The sequence below is a fragment of the Pseudophryne corroboree genome, chromosome 8, assembly GCF_028390025.1.
Source record: "Pseudophryne corroboree isolate aPseCor3 chromosome 8, aPseCor3.hap2, whole genome shotgun sequence".
In the NCBI taxonomy this organism is placed as follows: Eukaryota; Metazoa; Chordata; class Amphibia; order Anura; family Myobatrachidae; genus Pseudophryne; species Pseudophryne corroboree.
Genome location: NC_086451.1, coordinates 81,866,897 through 81,887,861, shown reverse-complemented (window position 1 = coordinate 81,887,861; position 20,965 = coordinate 81,866,897). Strand labels below are relative to the sequence as shown.

Sequence of the window (20,965 nt, the reverse complement as noted above, 5' to 3'; positions counted from 1 at the left end):
CACCTTTCTTTATATTTTCCCATGTCTACGCACGCAGGGGATCTGTAAATATACAGTAATGCCGCAGCCAATGTCTTGTGCACCCACTGACGGAGTCTCTGATCTGCCGCTTGTGTACAAAGACGCACCATCAATCGTCTGCGCAACTCTATGGCTCAGAATGTCCATCGCAAGTAAACCACTGGTGCACATTTACAACAGCGCACAAATTTGCAATCGCAAGCTCAGACACGCCTCTGAAATGAGCATGACACACCTGAGCTCTTTAAGCCCCCACCCGTTACCTCACACAAATGGTCACTCACTTTTCAAATAAATAGTGCGCAAACGTGGTGAAGGATTAGTGACTGCGACGCACAAGCAGTACAAAACCAAACCCGCTCAACTGCGCAAACTGGGAACACCTTGGAATCAGGCCTAGATACATATACGCGGATCAAGCGCATTTTTTTTATTTTTTATGATCCTTTATAAAATTTCAGGTTGCCGAATGTCCCAAATGGGCCATTTAAACTACCATGAGGCATTTGCATGTTGTGAGTAATCGCTACCATTCGTCTAGCAAGGAAAATGCATGGGCCGATTGTAAGATACATCTAAGCACATACCAGTTTCTTTCAGCCATCTCTATCTTGGGAACATGTGCCATAAAAACACAGATGCGCTGACAGGGACAGATGTGCGCGCAGTGAATGACGTATTTTTGGGAGGAATTCTTGGTGCCCTAATTACCCCACATATAAAACAGACTCTGGCCTTTCCAGGCAGCCCATAAGGAATACATCAGCCAGTGCAGCTCCTTAGCACTAAAAGAAAAGGAGGGGAGCTGTTCAGATGTTACTGTCAGGGGAACGCTGCAGTCTGACATGTGAAGACAAAATGCATGCTAGATTTGGAGCTAATGGGACCTATCTCCCGAGAAGCTGTCCTTCCCCCCCGATCGCTCTCTCTCACCCAGCTCCCTGTCTCATCGTTATCCTGCTTGCATCTATTCTCAGAGACACCGCTGAGGAGAGGGATGGCTAGGCGACACCAGGCAGGCTCAGCATCTGAGACTGCAGCCTGGTGCTTGATAAGTGAGCAGGGGCGATATCAGGTTTATATACGGCAGCAGTGACTTACATACACACAGAAGGGGGGGGGGTACATATTTGCCTGCATTCTTCAATTTATAAACAGGACATTATCCCCGCTGTTATTTTACTAGGCTTCCCCCTTGTAGGAAAAAGCCCCATTGGTAAATGCACAAGGTTTCTGCTGATGGGCGCTTCATTCCAAAATCTAGCAAGTGGGGACAAAAATATGCTAACATTTAGGAAAAATATTCATTGGTTAGGTTTTATCAAATTAGAAGACAATTTTTTGTATGTATGCACAGAGGCCTGCAAACCAATCGCCAAGGTACCCCACCTTCATGCAGGTCCTACACTATCACAGAGTCTTAAAACCCGGCAACTGTTTCACAAATCATAATCTAACTGCAAATATGCCTACTTGGTTTAATGTGCACCTGCCAAATACCCTTATGGCTTTTAAATGTTCACTAGTCACCTGACACTGGCTAATAAATTACCAAAGTAACAGCTGACGCAGGTTCAGGATAATTGAGTCTACATAGGGCTGCATGAGAAAGCTTGTGGCCACAGTTAAGAGTTAACCATAGATTAACCCTGCAATATACACATACATACATACATACACGCACCCCTACCATCTATGATAATATTTAAATCTGCACCTGGATATTGCTGGCACACCGACCCACGTTTTGGTGCCCAGTGCCATACCGGCCTGACCCTATAACTTTTTTTGTGCCATTACAGTTGGCTTCCTTCCTGACTGCTTTATATTCTTCTTCCATGCCTAAACACACCGAGGAACTCATTAGATGCATATAAAGTACAGCCAACTACCTAGTGGCAGCCACTGGAAAAAGATGAAACTTCCACTAACGAAAAGCTGCCATCAAAAATTGTGGCTGGAATATTGTCTTGAAAACATTCAGCGCATATCACATGACAGCTCTAACAAGCCCTGTAGGGGTTGGATTGCATGGAACTAATGCCATACATTATTATCGACATAATAATCTCACATTACTGACTCCTCCCCCTTTGTCCACGCTTCTTGTATCCTGGACCCCATACCCTCACTGAAACGTTCCAACTCTCCTCCTCTACTGCCCTCTATGGGCATATTGTTTGGCTATGGAAATTGTGATAGAAATGTGTTATGTTGAGATAAATATGCGTCTCTGGCAAACTTATGGAACTGAAAATAAGTGATCAAGAAAGTGTTGTTTATTTTTTATTGGTATAAATTATATTGTGAAAGGGTTTCCTACGTCATTAGAATGTAGGAGACACAATAAACCTGACTGGAGAGCAAGAAGCCGGGGCGTCGTGTTTCTCTAATCACAAAATACATTCTAAGAAGCCCCCGGAGAGACCCATAGCCAGCAAAGGTTCTCCCTGAGATCTAGGTGGAAAGCTATAGATCACTCCTGGAGCTTCTATGGGCAGGAGAAGGACATTTTTGGAGGGTTGCCTAGACCTGTCCATACCTCCAGCTCTGTGATTCCATCACGGGTGGAGCGTTGTACAAATGGGTGGCGCTTGTTATACCGGCTGTGGGGATCCCGGTGATACCGACAACTTTTCTCCCTCTTGGGGTGTCCACAACACCTCTGGAGGGAGAACACATAGCGTGGCGTGCATAGCGCGCCACCGTGCCCGCATCATGGCGAGCGTAGCACGCCCGCAAGGGGCTCTTTTGTGTTCACTCCGCTGCCAGCATTCCAGCTGTCAGGATCCCGGCGGCGGGATCCCGTCAGCCGGCAATTCGTAGTACACCTGAACAGCCGCTTGGTAACAGAACTGCATTTTCTGTTCAGCTCTCCTGCCCTCTGACACACTAACACGTGTCAGCAGTGTGATGCAGAACTATATAATGTGGGATGACGTGTAGCACATTATAGCGTATAAGGGGATGTAGTTAAACTGCTGCCAGATGGGATCCTGCCGGTCGAAAATACCGACTCCGGAATCCCGACCGGCTCCATAATGCCAGCATCACAATCCCGATGGAGCTCAGGATCCCGGTGCCGGGGAAGCTTAGGGTTAGGCACCCACAAGGGTTGGTTAGGGTAGGGGGCAGGGGAGGGTTAGGGTACTTTCTGGGAGGCTGTTGGGATTTTGATGGTCAGCCATCAGTCTATCATACGGAATCCTGTATAAAAGAGTGCTAGGAGGATCCCTATCCAATACAGCAGGAGAGTAGTAAGGGATGGTAGAGCGTAGAACTGGCTGCAGCTATTAGCATACAATGCTATACATGGAACCCTATATATTACATATAACACAGTGTTCAGGGCATGGTATACCAATGTGTGTATAGCTGGGGCTCTAATGAACAGGTGGGGTATCAGAGAGTGATTGATGGATGATAAAAGGTAATAAAATTCCCAGGTGGGTGGCAGCAGGAGAGAAGACTTGAAGGCGCTCGTGAGCGGTGGTTATTGGAGAAGAGGTGGAGTGTGGGTAAGAGGCAGAACTACAGGAGCATGAGGGAGAGTGTTTTAGATGTATGATGGGGCAGTGTTACGGAGGACTCATTTGTATTGGACTCAGGAGGATATGGAGAGCCAGTGTAGGGATCTGAATATCGGTCTTTCCGCAGCATTTAGGACAGAGTGATGTGACGGCAGATGGGACAGTGGAAGCCAGGTACAGGGGGGAATTCAAATCTTATTGCACTCCTTATCTGCGGTCTACAGTGACGGGAGATAGAGGGGCGATATGCAAATGGCCCCTGTTATCGCACCCATTAGTCGGGTTTGAGCGGGCAAAGCACCTAAACCCGACTAAAGTAATAGGCACGATCGTGAAAAGGCCTGTTCGGGCGCCTAAACGGGTCTCTTTACGCGCATTTCAGAACTTGTCGCGCCCATCGGCAGTATCATTAGAATACTGTCAAGAGGGTGCGATTGCGGCCGGGAGGGAGGCCAGTACATCTGAATCCGGCCCACAGTCGCAGACAGGAGAAGTAATTTATTGAGAGGTTACAGATGAGAGGCTGGTGGTAAGTTTTGTATTCAACAGGAGAATGACTTTAACATAATCATTACCAGTGCTCGAAACTCACCTGTACAATCCAAGTCACCTGGGGCAGGTCCAGGCCCCGAGCTGCAACATCCTGCAAAAAGAACAGGGAGAGCTTATATTGTAAGCTTCAGAGAAATGTTCTGTTTTAGTAAATGGTCTCATTAATTAGTGACACTGATAAGGTACATTATTATATTGAGAGATCAGGATGACGGTATTTGTAGCATAAAGCAGTAGAGAAATATGCCTGCGCGTGGTTTCACTCATACTGTACATGGTACCAGCTGGTTGCAGTATTAATGTAATATATGTATACACAACAGAGAGACTTGTGCTAACGGCACTAACACAAATATACTGCAAATCTGTATGTAATTAGAAATAAAAGGATGAGATTTTGTTCATAACACTTAAGCTTGCAGCATGTCGTCAAGGGACCCCAATTCTCTGCAAGTCCCTACACTAGCATTAATGCCCAGCACACCACTACATTGCAGCTATATGTACTCATCTCTCATGTTCAGTATGATTTACCGACGGACACAATACCGACAGTCATAATCCCGACAGCCAACATTCATTATGCAGACATGTTCAAAATGCCGACATAGTCAGAATACGGACATTTGAAATACAGACATGTCAAAATACCAACATGAGTTTTTTCTATATTTTTTGTGTCAATGCCGACATAGGTCGCCATTAACACCGTGTAAGTGTACCGCGTCCCCTTGCATGGCAAGCGCGTGCACACTATTATATTCCCCCTCCAGATCCGCAGCATTTCAAATGTTGATATTCTGACTATGTCGGCATTTTGAGCATGTCGGCATAATGAATATCTGTATTTTGACTGTCGGTATTATGACCGTCGGTACTGTGTCAGTCGGTAAATCAACTGATACCCCTTAGGTCCAGAGGGTAACATCTATATATAGGGGCTGGCTTATAAAGCCCTGACTGGAAGCCGCCATAGTAACACCAGGCAAAATTTTGAAACAAAACCGAAAATAAATATTTTGTTATTGGCTCTACGACTAGAAACGCGAATCACAGAAGTTATATGGACTGCCAGCCATAGATTCCAAAAGAACATCCATCGCCCCCAATGGCCAATATGGTGGGAAACGAAAAGCTCCACAAAAACCATAGACGTTTCAATCTAACACGTGTCATCACATTCAGGGGTATATTCAATTGACGTTGAAAGCTGCCGCCTGTCGAAAAGACAGCAGTTTTCGACTTATTCAATATATTCCTCGACTTGTCGAAAAGCACGTGGATTGGCGGAATAGCTGCCGATCCACGTGCTTGTGTTGAAAACAGGGCCAAAACCGACAGGTTTTGGCCCCCTTTTCGACCATCTCAGTCCGACATAAAAAAATGTCGGACTGAGATGTGGGACCCAGAGCAGGAGAGGGGGAAGAGCCGCGGGGAGACAGGGGACAGCCGCGGGCATACAGGGGAGATCAGCGCTACAGCACAGCGCTACGGCAGTATGTCACACAGCCACGCCGCTCACAGCAGCTTCCACCCGGCTCCAGCAAGTGAAATCACGCTTGCTGGAGCCGGGTCCTCACTGCCGTGAGGTCGGGCGGCTGTGTGACATCCTCCTGCAGCGCTACTGTAGCGCTGATCTCCTCCGTCTGCCCGCGGCTGTCCCCGCGCCCCCCCCCCCCCTCTCCTCGCGCCCCCCCCTCTCCTCCTCTGGGTCCCTCATCTCAACTCGACTTTTTAAAAGTCGAATTGAGATGAGATTGAATAGGGGTTGTCGGATCCATTCCGACAAATTCATGTCTGAATGGATCCGACCCTAATTGAATATACCCCTTGAGTTTTGGAGGACGTTATTTGAGGAATAAAATCACTACGAGAACAAGGGGACACTCTGACCTTGGTGGAGGGAAGACGGAAAGGCAGAGGAAGGAAGAATTTGTTTAGCCATACAAAATATTGTAAGCAAAAGGAAAATTTCCCAGAATGCAGTAGTATTTGGATGCTCCTGAAGGTTTTCTCTGACACCAAGCTGTATTTTTCGCTGCCAGTCCTGTAGAAGGTCGAGTGCTACATGTTGTTCAGAGGATACTGTACTTCCAGTTTTTATGTTGTAAATTCATTGGGGTCTGATTTTGTAGTTCTACAATTCTTATAAATATCCTCCAGCGTATAGGACAATGTCACAGGGTGTTCGACACAAGTAGTCAGAATAAGTCTGTCAGGAGTGGGGTGGAATCTGGCTGTGGAGAGTGTTACACAGGGGTGGTGCAGTGACAGTGTGATGAAGGTCACTCAGGAGAGAGGGTCACAGAGACTAGATGCAGAGGCCAGCATATCAGACACATATGGAGACGCAAATACTGGGGCAAAGTCCACTAGTATGAAGACACAGATGATTATCATGAAGTATGGTAAAGACCACTGTTTACTTATCAACATGTCTACAGCATACACGATGGTTTACAGATGCACGTCTGTACATATAGCGAAGGTGCACAGCTGTATACCTGTGGTGCCAGCCGACACGACAAGGGTGCATAGCTGTGTGACTGCCCATGTGACGGGGCGCCCAGCTGTGTGACTGCCCACGTGATGGGCCGCCCAGCTGTGTGACTGCCCACGTGACGGGCCGCCCAGCTGTGTGACTGCCCACGTGATGGGCCGCCCAGCTGTGTGACTGCCCACGTGACGGGCCGCCCAGCTGTGTGACTGCCCACGTGTGACGGGGCGCACAGCTGTGTGACTGCCCACGTGTGACGGGGCGCACAGCTGTGTGACTGCACGTATGACGGGCCGCACAGCTGTGTGACTGCACGTGTGACGGGGCGCACAGCTGTGTGACTGCACGTGTGATGGGGTGCACAGCTGTGTGACTGCACATGTGATGGGGTGCACAGCTGTGTGACTGCACATGTGATGGGGCGCACAGCTGTGTGACTGCACATGTGACGGGGCGCACAGCTGTGTGACTGCATAAGTGACGGGGCGCACAGCTGTGTGACTGCATAAGTGACGGGGCGCACAGCTGTGTGACTGCACATGTGATGGGGCGCACAGCTGTGTGACTGCACAAGTGACGGGGCGCCCAGCTGTGTGACTGCATAAGTGACGGTGCGCCCTGCTGTGTGACTGCATAAGTGACGGGGCGCCCAGCTGTGTGACTGCATAAGTGACGGGGCGCCCAGCTGTGTGACTGCATACGTGACGGGGCGCACAGCTGTGTGACTGCACATGTGATGGGGCGCACAGCTGTGTGACTGCACAAGTGACGGGGCGCCCAGCTGTGTGACTGCATAAGTGACGGGGCGCCCAGCTGTGTGACTGCACGTGTGACGGGGCGCACAGCTGTGTGACTGCACATGTGATGGGGCGCACAGCTGTGTGACTGCACAAGTGACGGGGCGCCCAGCTGTGTGACTGCATAAGTGACGGTGCGCCCAGCTGTGTGACTGCATAAGTGACGGGGCGCCCAGCTGTGTGACTGCACGTTATGGGGTGGCCAGCTGTGTGACTGCACGTGACTGGGCGCACAGCTGGGTCTGCACGTGACGGGGCGCACAGCTGTATGAATGCCGATGTTATGGGGCGCACAGCTGTGTGACTGCACATGTGACGGGGCGCACAGCTGTGTGACTGCATAAGTGACGGGGCGCACAGCTGTGTGACTGCATAAGTGACGGGGCGCACAGCTGTGTGACTGCATAAGTGACGGGGCGCACAGCTGTGTGACTGCATAAGTGACGGGGCGCACAGCTGTGTGACTGCACATGTGACGGGGCGCACAGCTGTGTGACTGCATAAGTGACGGGGCGCCCAGCTGTGTGACTGCATAAGTGACGGGGCGCCCAGCTGTGTGACTGCATAAGTGACGGGGCGCCCAGCTGTGTGACTGCATAAGTGACGGGGCGCCCAGCTGTGTGACTGCATACGTGACGGGGCGCACAGCTGTGTGACTGCACAAGTGACGGGGCGCCCAGCTGTGTGACTGCATAAGTGACGGGGCGCCCAGCTGTGTGACTGCACGTGTGACGGGGCGCACAGCTGTGTGACTGCACGTGTGACGGGGCGCACAGCTGTGTGACTGCATAAGTGACGGGGCGCCCAGCTGTGTGACTGCATAAGTGACGGGGCGCCCAGCTGTGTGACTGCATAAGTGACGGGGCGCCCAGCTGTGTGACTGCATAAGTGACGGGGCGCCCAGCTGTGTGACTGCACGTGTGACGGGGCGCACAGCTGTGTGACTGCACGTGTGACGGGGCGCACAGCTGTGTGACTGCATAAGTGACGGTGCGCCCAGCTGTGTGACTGCATAAGTGACGGGGCGCCCAGCTGTGTGACTGCACGTTATGGGGTGGCCAGCTGTGTGACTGCACGTGACTGGGCGCACAGCTGGGTCTGCACGTGACGGGGCGCACAGCTGTATGAATGCCGATGTTATGGGGCGCACAGCTGTGTGACTGCACATGTGATGGGACGCACAGCTGTGTGACTGCATAAGTGACGGGGTGCCCAGCTGTGTGAACATACCAGAGTGTGTACACGTTTGCCTAATGTATGCATAAGCTTTGAGAAGACAGCAATGTTTGCTATTCTGTGCTGCTCCTGAAGAATGCCCACTCTGCTGCAGGACTGCAGACACAGTACAAAGCCATGCTATAATAAATGTAGTACTGTAGTAAAGTCACTGACTGAAGGGTAAAATAAGCCCCATCTGCTGTAACAGGTCCAGGAATAGCCGGCTCTGGCTGAGGATGTGACCCAGAGTCAGTGCTGCAGCATCAGCATGGGGTGGAAGCACGAGACTGGTCTAATCTCAGACTGCAGCAGTATTTAGTGCGGCCACCTTGCCTGCTACTGGCACGGCGCCTATCTACAGCTCATCTTTACTGTGGGTGCAAAGAGGAGGAGGAGTGGGGGGGAAGCAAAAAGGTCATTTAGAAAATGTTTTGCTGTTTACTCAGCCACGTTAACTCGTGTTGCCATATTCTGGTGCCTCCAGCCAAGTGTCTTGGCCTCCCGCGCTCGGCTCAGCCTGACTTTATTACGCAGCCCAATCTGTCGCCGTGACGACGGGGGACACTTTCATGCTGATGGCTCTCCGCACTCGGCAATAATGACTTTTGGCAGGACGGAAAGGGCGGGGCGGCTGCCTTGATTTCTCTGGCGGGGATGCTGGGCCCCCACTCGCCTGCTACCTGCCATATTCGGGGGAACTTCTATGGCAAATAAATGAGTCATTTTAATCCGGCTGACAGGCAGGCACCTGAGCAAGCCGATTTCCATCTGTGCCTTCCAGGGCTCGCTGAGGAAGCTCAAGCGAGTGGAATTAAAATCAGAGAAAAATCAAAAGAGCCAAGTTTTAGCAAATCGCTATTCTCAGTCCGGATTTGGAACACTCTTATAATCACGTCGGACAGAGATATTTAGAGTGAATATGTGTAACTTTACCATGTCAATGGCTGAGGTACCCTGACATATGCCAGTCCCACTCAGGGACGTCACACAATGACGAAATGCTTAAGAATACAGCAGCCTCCACTTTGGCACTGACAAGGTTAAGGGAATGCTCCGCCCCCATTCTGCAGTCGGCTAAGCCGTTTTCAGCCCTAATTACTCCAGATAGCTGTAATTTACAAGTTGGTGGTGGATAGGATGCTCCAAGCTTCACACATTCTGCGATCAACAGCTGCCACTATTAGGGAGCTAATTGTGCAGCCTTCTGTAGCGTGCAGCAGGCAGGCTACAGTGTGAGTGCGGCCACAAACTGGCAGCTGAGGAAGTGTGCCAGGGCCGTGGAGGAGTTATATTAAACTCAGCCATTCCCTGCCAGTGGAGGGTGTATGAAGGGCATGAAAGTACCGGACAGGGTAAAGGAGTCACTGCTATCAAACACTCAGGCTCTGATGTCCTTCCAGGCCTCAAGGTCCAAGTAGAACCTTATTAGGCCATGTACCCCAGAGAAGGCAGCGTAATGGCCAGCACTGTCGAAGAATTATATAGGGCTGTGTGTACTACATGCAAAAGCACAAGCCCAATACCACAGATATTACTAGTGAATCTAAGTTTGGCCTGTCGCATGCGCACAGTGTAGGTGGCCCTTTTTGTTACCAATATTCATGAGAATGAAGACTAGAAATTTGCTATATCTCACACAGGGTCATTTGGATCCCTAATAGACTATTTCAAATCAGAGGTTCAGCATCAGACACTAAATGCTCCGCTCCGGCTGATGGTTTCTGGCATCTGCTGTGGCTCTGCCCACGGGTGGCCACATTTTGGGAGGAGGTGGTGAAAAGTATTCACAATACAGGTATTCAGATTACCCTTTTGAATTCGAGTATATTTATTTTTGGGTTGGAATTAGAGGACTCTTTCACCACACCTCCGAGTATATATAAATAACCTTTTTACCTTGGCTCGTGTCAGCATAGCCCGCACGTGGATGGGTGGTGACCCGCCTTCCCCGGTGGCCTGGATTGCACTGGTTAATAATACACTAACACATGAACGTTTTATGTATGCCAAACGTATATGTCCAGGGAAATATGACAAGATTTGGGGGCTTTGGCAGAATTCTTACTATTTTTTTTATTCTCCGACCTGTTAGTCTTGTATATATTTGGACTGGTCGGCCAGCCCATTGCCTACCTCGGATGCGGACCTGCCACTATGTACCTCCGTACCTCTTTATTATTATTTCTGCTATGTGGAGTTGTTCTCTATACTCTTTGAGCATTTATTTGCTTTGCCTAATCTTACTCCAAGTATTTGATACTGACTTTACTTCTGCAGGATATGTTATTCTGCTATTTTGGGGTGACTCCACACTGTGTGCTTATTGTATGCTCATGTACATATTGCTCTACTTATATTTAATTATTATTATTTTTTTTGACTGGAAATGCATATGTTGTCTGTGCTAATGTTATTGTGATTTGTGTATTGTACATTGTACTTGGAAAATTCTATAAAATACACTTGAAACCCCCCCCCAAAAAAAACAAAACAAAAAAAAAAACTAGAAATTCGCTAGGAACCAGTGAAGACACTGTGGCATGAGGTACATAGTGCCTCAAAATCACTCCCCACAAAATGGCTGCATGCCCTGTGTGTAGGCTGCTGATACACTTGAACTTTCATTCCATGTACAGTGACACGGGATGCAATTAGATTTCCGGCTGTCGATACCAATGCCGGAATCCTGACAGCCAACAATGCCGTCATCCGGAATCCTGGCGAACAGGGGCTATTCCCACTCGTGGGTGACCACGACACCCATACAGCAGGAATACAACCTGTGGTGAGCGCAGCAAGCCACCGAACACGCTGGCCCCGTTGCCGGAATACAGACGGCTGGGATGCCGTTGTCGGTATACTGACGGCCCGGTAAATCATACTGATCCCAGTGACACGTCATTATATACTTATTAGGAATAATCCCACGCAACCGGTGGTTCTCTTTAGGGTGAGCAAGAATACTCTAATCTCAACCCCAAATTACCGTAGATCTGTCTGTGGTCCAAGCCACCAACGTATCTCATGTTGGGCCATTCCACTGTCACATATGGGACATTTGTAAAAGTTTTAACATAACACTTTTTGTTAAAACGTAACACGAGAAAGTTTTTTTTCTTTTTCTTTTAAAGACGGATATAATATGGAAGTGCCTGACTAGTCTTTATTTTTTAGGTGTTATACTAACCACAATATCACAAAATATAGCGGTCACGTACGGGACAGGCCAAGTCCACCAGCGCTTTGTAAAGGAAACTTCTGCTTGAAAATTCCCCTCAATTCCGCAGACAACCATTTAGAACGGGTGAGGGGAGGAGTGACAAGGTTATAATCGGCACTCCTCCCTACGCTGTATGGTGGCGATATACACTGCCCACATGGAAGTGGCTGAACGATGATTCGAAAATTCGGACAGGTCTGACACACCAAACGATACCGACCGGTTTTCAATCTGTGAACAATTATCGTTCAAGTGCATTTACTGTACGATAATCATTTCAACGGATGATCTAAATGATCATAATTTAGTATATGGCCAGTTTAAGAGCTACAGGTTGGCCTAGCACCGCCAATGTCCTGACGCTCTGACTGGCTAAAAGCTAGTCTGGTTGTCTTAAGTTTTATCTAGTGATGGGAACCTTTACTGTATCTGGAAGCAATATACTGCATGTTACTGCTTTACCACTACCATATTCCCTGCCTTCCTTTGTTCCAATACTGTGACATCCTCCTCTCAATGTTGTACCATTCGGCTACTTCTCTAATACATTTTGTAATGTGCAAGTTACTCACCGTACACAGCAGTATACCAGCCTTGGCTTGAGTGAAGTGCTGGAACGCTTCTGTCCTTTCCTGTAATACAGAAAACAGAGAAAATGATAGGGTAATTGGACCATCCAATATGTTGCAGAAAAACAAATGAGCATTTACCAGTGGCACTCCGGCTAAGACACGCCCTGTGTATAAGAAGTTGAATTAATATACACATACATACATATTATATATATATATATATATATATATATATATATAAAATACACACACATACATACATACATACATATACACACACACACACACACACACATAGAGAGAGAGAAATAAAACACACGCACATACTCATACATATACCCCAAAGGCGGCTCTCCAAGTAAAGAAGACAAGAAGTCTATCTATAAATATATATATATATATATATATATATATATATACATACATACATACACACATATACATATATATATATATATATATATACACACACATATATACACACAAACACACACACACACATATACACACACCCACCCACCATGAGAGCATCACATTTCTCAGAGCACCTCTCACCAGGGATAACACACATTTTATTTACAAATTGCAACCACAAAGTAACCATCGGCAGAAAACATACTTCCCTCACTATCGCCAGGTACGCGCTCTGTGGCTTGGGCCTGCCAACCACTGAATTTATAGGTCTGGGTCGGTGTCTAATTTGGCCATCAGCGGGTGGGCATTAGTTAATTACTTCTGTGTGCCAGTCGGGTAGAACAGTAGTATCTCAAGGGGGCCCAAATGATGTAATCAGACTGTGCACACATAATGATCACAGTCATCAGCCGTCTGATAGATTTTGATGAGAAAATGCAGAAAACACAATCCAATTAGAGGTTATTACAGAGAGCTGCAGTTGCTTTGCAGGGGTAAGTGCACAGTTTGGTCCAAAATGTTGAAACTGAAGGAAAAAACCCCCGAGATGTAGGTGGTCCCTACACCAAGCCTGGGAGACACATCTATATATCAGCAAGGACAGTTACGAACGTTCCAAGGTGAATATAACCCCAACTGAAGCGCCTACAGGTCTAATTCAGAACTGCAGCTAATGCACATCTTCATGTAGTTGAGCGATTATTTGCAGCTGCGCATCATTTTCTGAAAACCCCTTCGGCGCATGTGTTACGCGGACTGTACGCAGAAAAGGACAGGCGGTATGAGAGATGTGGTGGAAAAGTGATGGGCGCTCCTGGGCGGTGACAGGGGATTGGCTAGCAGTGAGGACAAACATTGTCAGTTCAGTGGGTGTGTTATGGGAGTATCATGGGCGTGTCCATGCAAGCAGCGATCACAGCTGCAGACATAGGAAGCTATGGTCCGACGGAGACACTGCACATGCAGGATGGCTGGGCAATTTTCGATGGGGATACCGATGTTGGCATATCAGGACACACCAATTGGTATTACAGCTTGCACAGGCACTTAAAGTGGGCGTTTCTGTTCGCGGCACAGGTGTACACAAAGGGAGGAGTTTGTAGCCGCATTTGCATAAACTCGCAGACGGCTGACCAACAGTACGCTCCTGCATGTGACTCAGAATCAGACGATATGTATGCTGTGATTCTGATGGCCAACTAGACCGATATAGACTGAGAACTATCAGGTGTTGATCGAATGAATTCGATACGTAATCCCGCCAGGCGGGATGTCGTGTGTCAGTATCTCGCCCGGAAGAATGCTGGCAGTGGGGCGAGTCCCCTTGCGGGCTCGCTGCGGGTTCGGTGGCAAGCTGCACTCGCCACAGGTTCTATTCCCACTCTATGGGTGTCATGGACACCCATGAGTGGAAATAGACCCTGTGCGCTGGTATTCTGCTGGCGGCATTCGACGGCTGTCGGGATTCCGGCGTCGGCATCCTGACCGCCGGGATCCCAACAGCCGGCAAATTGAAGGGATCCAATCAGAATAGATGGTAAACCCAATCAAAACAATGACTGCATCTGACAGCGGACGCAGTCACAACTGGAGGTCATTCTTCCCGAATGGCCTGGTACTTCAGATTGCTTGTTCTTCCAGATACATCGGACAAGCTGCAATGTGGTTCTAGGCTTATCAGGGAATATCCGATAGGCTGCTGCAATAAAAGGGTTAAAAGCAGAAACTACTGCTGCCTTTGCTGTCTAATTCTAAGGATCTCCAGCGTGTGCCCTCCAACATCCCCTGCTGGGAAGATTAAAGAGATCCAGTTACTGGGATGATTTGTGCTTTTGTCCTAAACAAGCAAGTCCCTTCCAATCGCCAGGGGTGTGGCACGGGGAGGGGGAGAGCTGCCTAAAATAACAGGAGAGGACGGAGGATATTATCAATTTGCTTCAAACGTGAGGTGGAGTGCCACCATCTGGGAGTTGCTGTTTAGTTCATTAATGCTCCTAATGTGAGGACATCAGGAACTAATTGTCCCCCAAGCCTTGCACTCCCTGGGAGGCAGCCAGCGCGGCCGCTGATGTCGCTGTCAGCAGCTGCTTAGGAGAGGATTAGCCCAAAACTAACGCTCTCGGGTGGCAGAGAAAAAGGAGCCGGCTGCACGGTAACAGCACACAGGCAGGACCAAACCTGCTGCGAGTGGGGTGCCTGATTGTGCATGCACAGTGTGTGACTTATTGTCCGTGTGCTATGCATGGATAATGCAAATGACTGGGAACCGTATAATGCAGTGAAGACTTTTTGTAGAAGTAAACCGATGACATTGTGCTTATCCATTAAACTCCTATTTAAACAGTGTTCCACTGGGCTGTATAATCAGAGAACTTTATGCAGGTACAACATTCCATGCACCTGCAGAGCCAACAATCTAATGTCCAGAAAACGGTCACACAAAAGTAGTGACAGAAATGCCAGAAGCGAATGAACCTATTAGTATAAATGTGGGAGTACACTCACATGGAGTTCAGGCGTCTGTCTCAAAGTGCGCATGTGCAGGACCCGTTCTGTGCATGCGTTAAGAGGGCCAGCGACAACAGACGCAAAGCAGCATCAGACTGTCAGGCATGACGTCTCCTGCTGATTTATCATATTGGTGCTATCACTGCTGCATCTATGTAAGCAGAGCTAGCACCTCTAACCCCATCTAAATGGGAGCCAGAGTCCTCAGCACTGCAACACAATAATCACTGGCAAAAGCTAATTTGACACTTAAATTGAAAACAGGTGTCCTAGATTAATGGAAAAACGAGATTTATGGTAAGAACTTGCTGCTGTTAAATCTCTCTCTGCGAGGTACACTGGGCTCCACAGGGAATGACATTGGGGGTGTAGAGTAGGACCTTAATCCGAGGCACCAACAGGCTCAAAGCTTTGACTGTTCCCAGAATGCATAGCGCCGCCTCCTCTATAACCCCGCCTCCGTGCACAGGAGCTCAGTTTTTGTTAACCAGTCCAATGCAGTAGCAGGCAAAAGAGACGACAACTGTTAGTAGCCACATACACCACATTCTCACGACAGGAGAAAGTGTCAGCGGCTAATGCCATACCAACCCAAAGAAGCTAAGTGCATCAGGGTAGGCGCCCTGTGGAGCCCAGTGTACCTCGCAGAAAGAGATTTAAAAACGGTAAGTTCTTACCATAAATCTCGTTTTCTGCTGCGGGGTACACTGGGCTCCACAGGGAATGACATTGGCGATGTCCTAAAGCAGTTCCTTATGGGAGGGGACGCACTGTAGCGGGTGCAAGAACCCGGTGTCCAAAGGAAGCATCGAAGGCATAGAACCTTATGAACGTGTTCACTGAGGACCACGTAGCCGCCTTGCACAATTGTTCAGGGGTCGTACCACGGCAGGCCGCCCAAGAAGGTCCAACCGACCGAGTAGAATGGGCCTTAATGGTAGCAGGAGCTGGAAGGCCAGCTTGTACATAAGCATGTGCAATCACCATTCTAATCCATCTGGCCAGGGTCTGCTTGTGAGCAGGCCAGCCGCGTTTGTGAAAACCAAACAGAACAAAGAGAGAATCCGACTTCCTGATGGAGGCAGTTCTCTTCACGTAGATACAGAGAGCCCGTATCACTTCCAAAGACCTCTCTTTGGAAGACAAGTCAGGAGAGGCAAAGGCCGGAACCACAATCTCCTTATTAAGGTGGAAAGAAGACACCACCTTAGGTAAATACCCGGGACGTGTTCTAAGAACCGCCCGATCACGGTGAAAAATTAGATATGGTGACCTACAAGAATAGGCACCCAAATCCGAGACCCGCCTAGCAGAGGCAATAGCCAGCAGAAACAACACCTTAAGAGAAAGCCACTTAAGGTCTGCAGATTCAAGAGGCTCAAACGGAGACCCCTGCAAGGCCTCCAAAACCACTGACAAGTCCCAAGGGGCCACAGACGGGACACAGGGAGGTTGAATCCGCAACACACCCTGAGTGACCGTATGTACATCAGGTAACGTCGCAATTTTCCTCTGGAACCAAACTGACAAGGCAGAAATATGAGCCTTGATGGAGGCCAGACGAAGGCCCAAATCCAGGCCCTGTTCCATGTCGCTGCAATGGTGGGCCTCTGCGCGGCACCAGATAGGGTGTAAATTGCCTTTAAACAACCCTCCACACGCTTATCCGTCGGTTCTTTCAGAGACATGACGGTAGTTACCGGCAGAGCCGAGGATACCACAAGCCGCGCCACCTGCAAATCCACTGGCGGGGGTGTTTCGCAATTTTTACTTAGCTCCGCTGCTAGTGGGTAGCGAGCCAGCATCTTCATATGAGGCGTGAATTTTTTGCATGGATTTTCCCAGGACTCCTGAAGTAAATCAACGAAATAGTTTGAATCAGGTAAAACTTGTTTAACCACTTTCTGATGTTTAAACCTGTCCGGTTTCTTAGGGGCAGCATCAGGCTCCGGGTCATCAGTAATTTGAAGAATGGTCCTGATAGCCTCCAACAAGTCAGGAACATCCACCTGTGAAACAGATTCCCCATCAGAAGCGTTGGGATCAGAATCTGTGGGGTCAGTATAAACGACGAGGAGTCTGGGACGTTGGTGAATTGTGAGGAAGTAATGGCCCGCTTAGAGGACCCCTTGGTCTTAGGCGGGCGAGGGTTATACTTTTAAGTAGTCCGTGATTGGTTCAATTGCTGTAACTGAGCAGACAGTTGAACTGCCCATGGCGGGTTAACCGTGGGGACTATAAACGGTTGTACCGGCACAGGAGGTCCCATAGGGGGCGTTAATTTAGTTACCAGCATATTCAATAGCGTGGAGAAAGTAGCCCAAGGTGGATTATTTTGAACCCCCGTTGCTACAGTCCCACTTGGGGGTAAGGATCCCCCAGAACCTGAACCCTCAGTTGCTATGTTTTCCTCAAATGTGTCTGCAGCGTCACCACCACACAATGTGGGATCAGCCCCAGCACCATTGCCCTTTGTAGCTGACATATCTGAAAGCTCAATGCAGGGCAACACAGTACAATAACAGCAGCACAATACCTAACAAGAACCCCCTGTGTAGTGTATCAGCACAAACAGGGAATTCAAGAGGTATGTGGTGACTAAAAATCACAGAGAAAAATACACACTGAATATATCTTGTGAACTACCTATATTAAATGATAAACCTGAAGCACTTAGCCCCCTCAGGTTATAAAATATAGGGATAGCAATCTGAGTGATACACGAAATGGAGGTCACACAGCAGCAATATGCACACACACATAGTCACATTGTACAATGCAGAAATTATGACATGCAATAAAACTGCACTGGACTAGCAATACAGAGTAGTACTCAATAGATATAACAATGCACAGTAAAGACAGGATATATATTCCAGGGTACTTGTACTATATAACCCTGACTAAATGAACTCTTTCTTAACTAACACTGGGGGTAATTCTGAGTTGATCGCAGCAGGAACTTTGTTAGCAGTTGGGCAAAACCATGTGCACTGCAGGGGAGGCAGATATAACATGTGCAGAGAGAGTTAGATTTGGGTGTCGTGTGTTCAATCTGCAATCTAAATTGCAGTGTAAAAATAAAGCAGCCAGTATTTACCCTGCACAGAAACAAAATAACCCACCCAAATCTAAATCTCTCTGCACCTATTATATCTGCCTCCTCTGCAGTGCACATGGTTTTGCCCAACACTGCTAACAAAGTTCCTGCTGCGATCAACTCAGAATTACCCCCACTGTCAGCAGACATGTAGAATACTTAAGTGTCCTGTAAAATGCACAGCGCTGATAATGCAGGCGGCTTTACAGAGGAGGATTTGCCTAAACAGTCCCAGGATCAGCTCAGCTTGTTCTAATGGCACCCAAACGCTGACAGGGAGTGAGGGAGAGAGAGGTATGCAGCTCCAGGACGGGAACATTTACTCTAAATGGCGCCCTGGGGCTGGGGGAGGGGCTTTCAGGTCAAAGCCCTATCCCCCTGCTGGACTTCACCACCGGGTATTGTGGGCTTATATAAACGGTTTATGAGAGAAAACAGACCTGTGCCCTTGCCCTGGTGGTCTAGTGGGATCCCTGTACTACCTCAGTGCCCATGCCAGCGCGCGCGGAATCACGATTTACAGCGGGTCCTGCCGGGGAAACCCACTTACCTCCTCCCTGAGTGCGGCCAGGCGATCCAGAACAGCGGTCGTGTGTGTGACTAACAGGAAGAAAACCGAAGCCTCCGCTGTAAGTACCCGGCAACCAGGGCGCGGGAGTATACAGCGCCGCTGGGGGAGGTGATGGAGCTGCAGCAGGAGATGTCTGACTGAAATCTAACACAGTCAGTGTCTCTGCTGCAGCCCTTGAAGTCTTCATTTTTCTTTTAAAAGCTTCTTCTCAGGGCTGCTGGAGCAGCCCCCCTGTTGTATGCCTGCTTACTGCATGGCACCAACTACAAAACTGAGCTCCTGTGCACGGAGGCGGGGTTATAGAGGAGGCGGCGCTATGCATTCTGGGAACAGTCAAAGCTTTGAGCCTGTTGGTGCCTCGGATCAAGATCCTACTCTACACCACCAATGTCATTCCCTGTGGTGCCCAGTGTACCCCGCAGCAGAAAAATAAGATTTTACTCACCGGTAAATCTATTTCTCGTAGTCCGTAGTGGATGCTGGGACTCCGTAAGGACCATGGGGAATAGCGGCTCCGCAGGAGACTGGGCACAACTAAAAGAAAGCTTTTGGTCTACCTGGTGTGCACTGGCTCCTCCCTCTATGACCCTCCTCCAGACCTCAGTTAGGATACTGTGCCCGGAAGAGCTGACACAATAAGGAAGGATTTTGAATCCCGGGTAAGACTCATACCAGCCACACCAATCACACCGTATAACTCGTGATACTATACCCAGTTAACAGTATGAACAATAACTGAGCCTCTCAACAGATGGCTCAACAATAACCCTTTAGTTAAACAATAACTATATACAAGTATTGCAGACAATCCGCACTTGGGATGGGCGCCCAGCATCCACTACGGACTACGAGAAATAGATTTACCGGTGAGTAAAATCTTTTCTCTGACGTCCTAAGTGGATGCTGGGACTCCGTAAGGACCATGGGGATTATACCAAAGCTCCCAAACGGGCGGGAGAGTGCGGATGACTCTGCAGCACCGAATGGGCAAACTCTAGGTCCTCCTCAGCCAGGGTGTCAAACTTGTAGAATTTAGCAAATGTGTTTGACCCCGACCAAGTAGCTGCTCGGCAAAGTTGTAGAGTCGAGACCCCTCGGGCAGCCGCCCAAGAAGAGCCCACCTTCCTCGTGGAATGGGCTTTCACTGATTTAGGATGCGGCAGTCCAGCCGCAGAATGTGCAAGCTGAATCGTACTACAGATCCAGCGAGCAATAGTCTGCTTTGAAGCAGGAGCACCCAGCTTGTCGGGTGCATACAGGATAAACAACGAGTCAGTTTTCCTGACACTAGCTGTCCTGGAAACATACATTTTCAGGGCCCTGACTACGTCCAACAACTTGGAAGCCTCCAAGTCTTTAGTAGCCGCATGCACCACGATAGGTTGGTTCAAATGAAAGGCTGATACCACCTTAGGGAGAAACTGGGGACGAGTCCTCAATTCTGCCCTATCCATATGGAAAATTAGATAAGGGCTTTTACATGACAAAGAGGCCAATTCTGACACACGCCTGGCCGAAGCCAAGGCCAACAGCATGACCACTTTCCACGTGAGATATTTTAATTCCACGGTTTTAAGTGGCTCAAACCAATGTGACTTTAGGTAGTGAAGCCAGTTCTCTCTGGAAGAAAATCGATAGAGCCGAAATCTGGACCTTAATGGAACCCAAGTTTAGGCCCATAGTCACCCCTGACTGTAGGAAGTGCAGAAAACGGCCCAGCTGAAATTCCTCCGTTGGGGCCTTCCTGGCCTCACACCACGCAACATATTTTCGCCAAATGCGGTGATAATGGTTTGCGGTTACTTCTTTCCTAGCTTTAATCAGCGTAGGAATGACTTCCTCCGGAATGCCCTTTTCCTTCAGAATCCGGTGTTCAACCGCCATGCCGTCAAACGCAGCCGCGGTAAGTTTTGGAACAGACAGGGCCCCTGCTGCAGCAGGTCCTGTCTGAGCGGCAGAGGCCAT

The 20,965-nt window shown here is 48.7% G+C and overlaps 1 protein-coding gene across 1 annotated transcript in view; it reads right to left on the bottom strand.

Annotated features, from left to right (window-relative positions):
* Nucleotides 1-20,965, bottom strand: part of DDX31 (DEAD-box helicase 31) — a 283,897-nt gene that overhangs the window by 121,255 nt on the left and 141,677 nt on the right. Inside the window, exons 14-15 of the mRNA XM_063936762.1 lie at nucleotides 12,408-12,467; nucleotides 4,144-4,194 (exon numbers count right to left, since the gene is read on the bottom strand). Of these exons, the coding sequence (XP_063792832.1) occupies nucleotides 4,144-4,194; nucleotides 12,408-12,467 (111 nt within the window). The remainder of the gene's footprint in view (nucleotides 1-4,143; nucleotides 4,195-12,407; nucleotides 12,468-20,965) is intronic.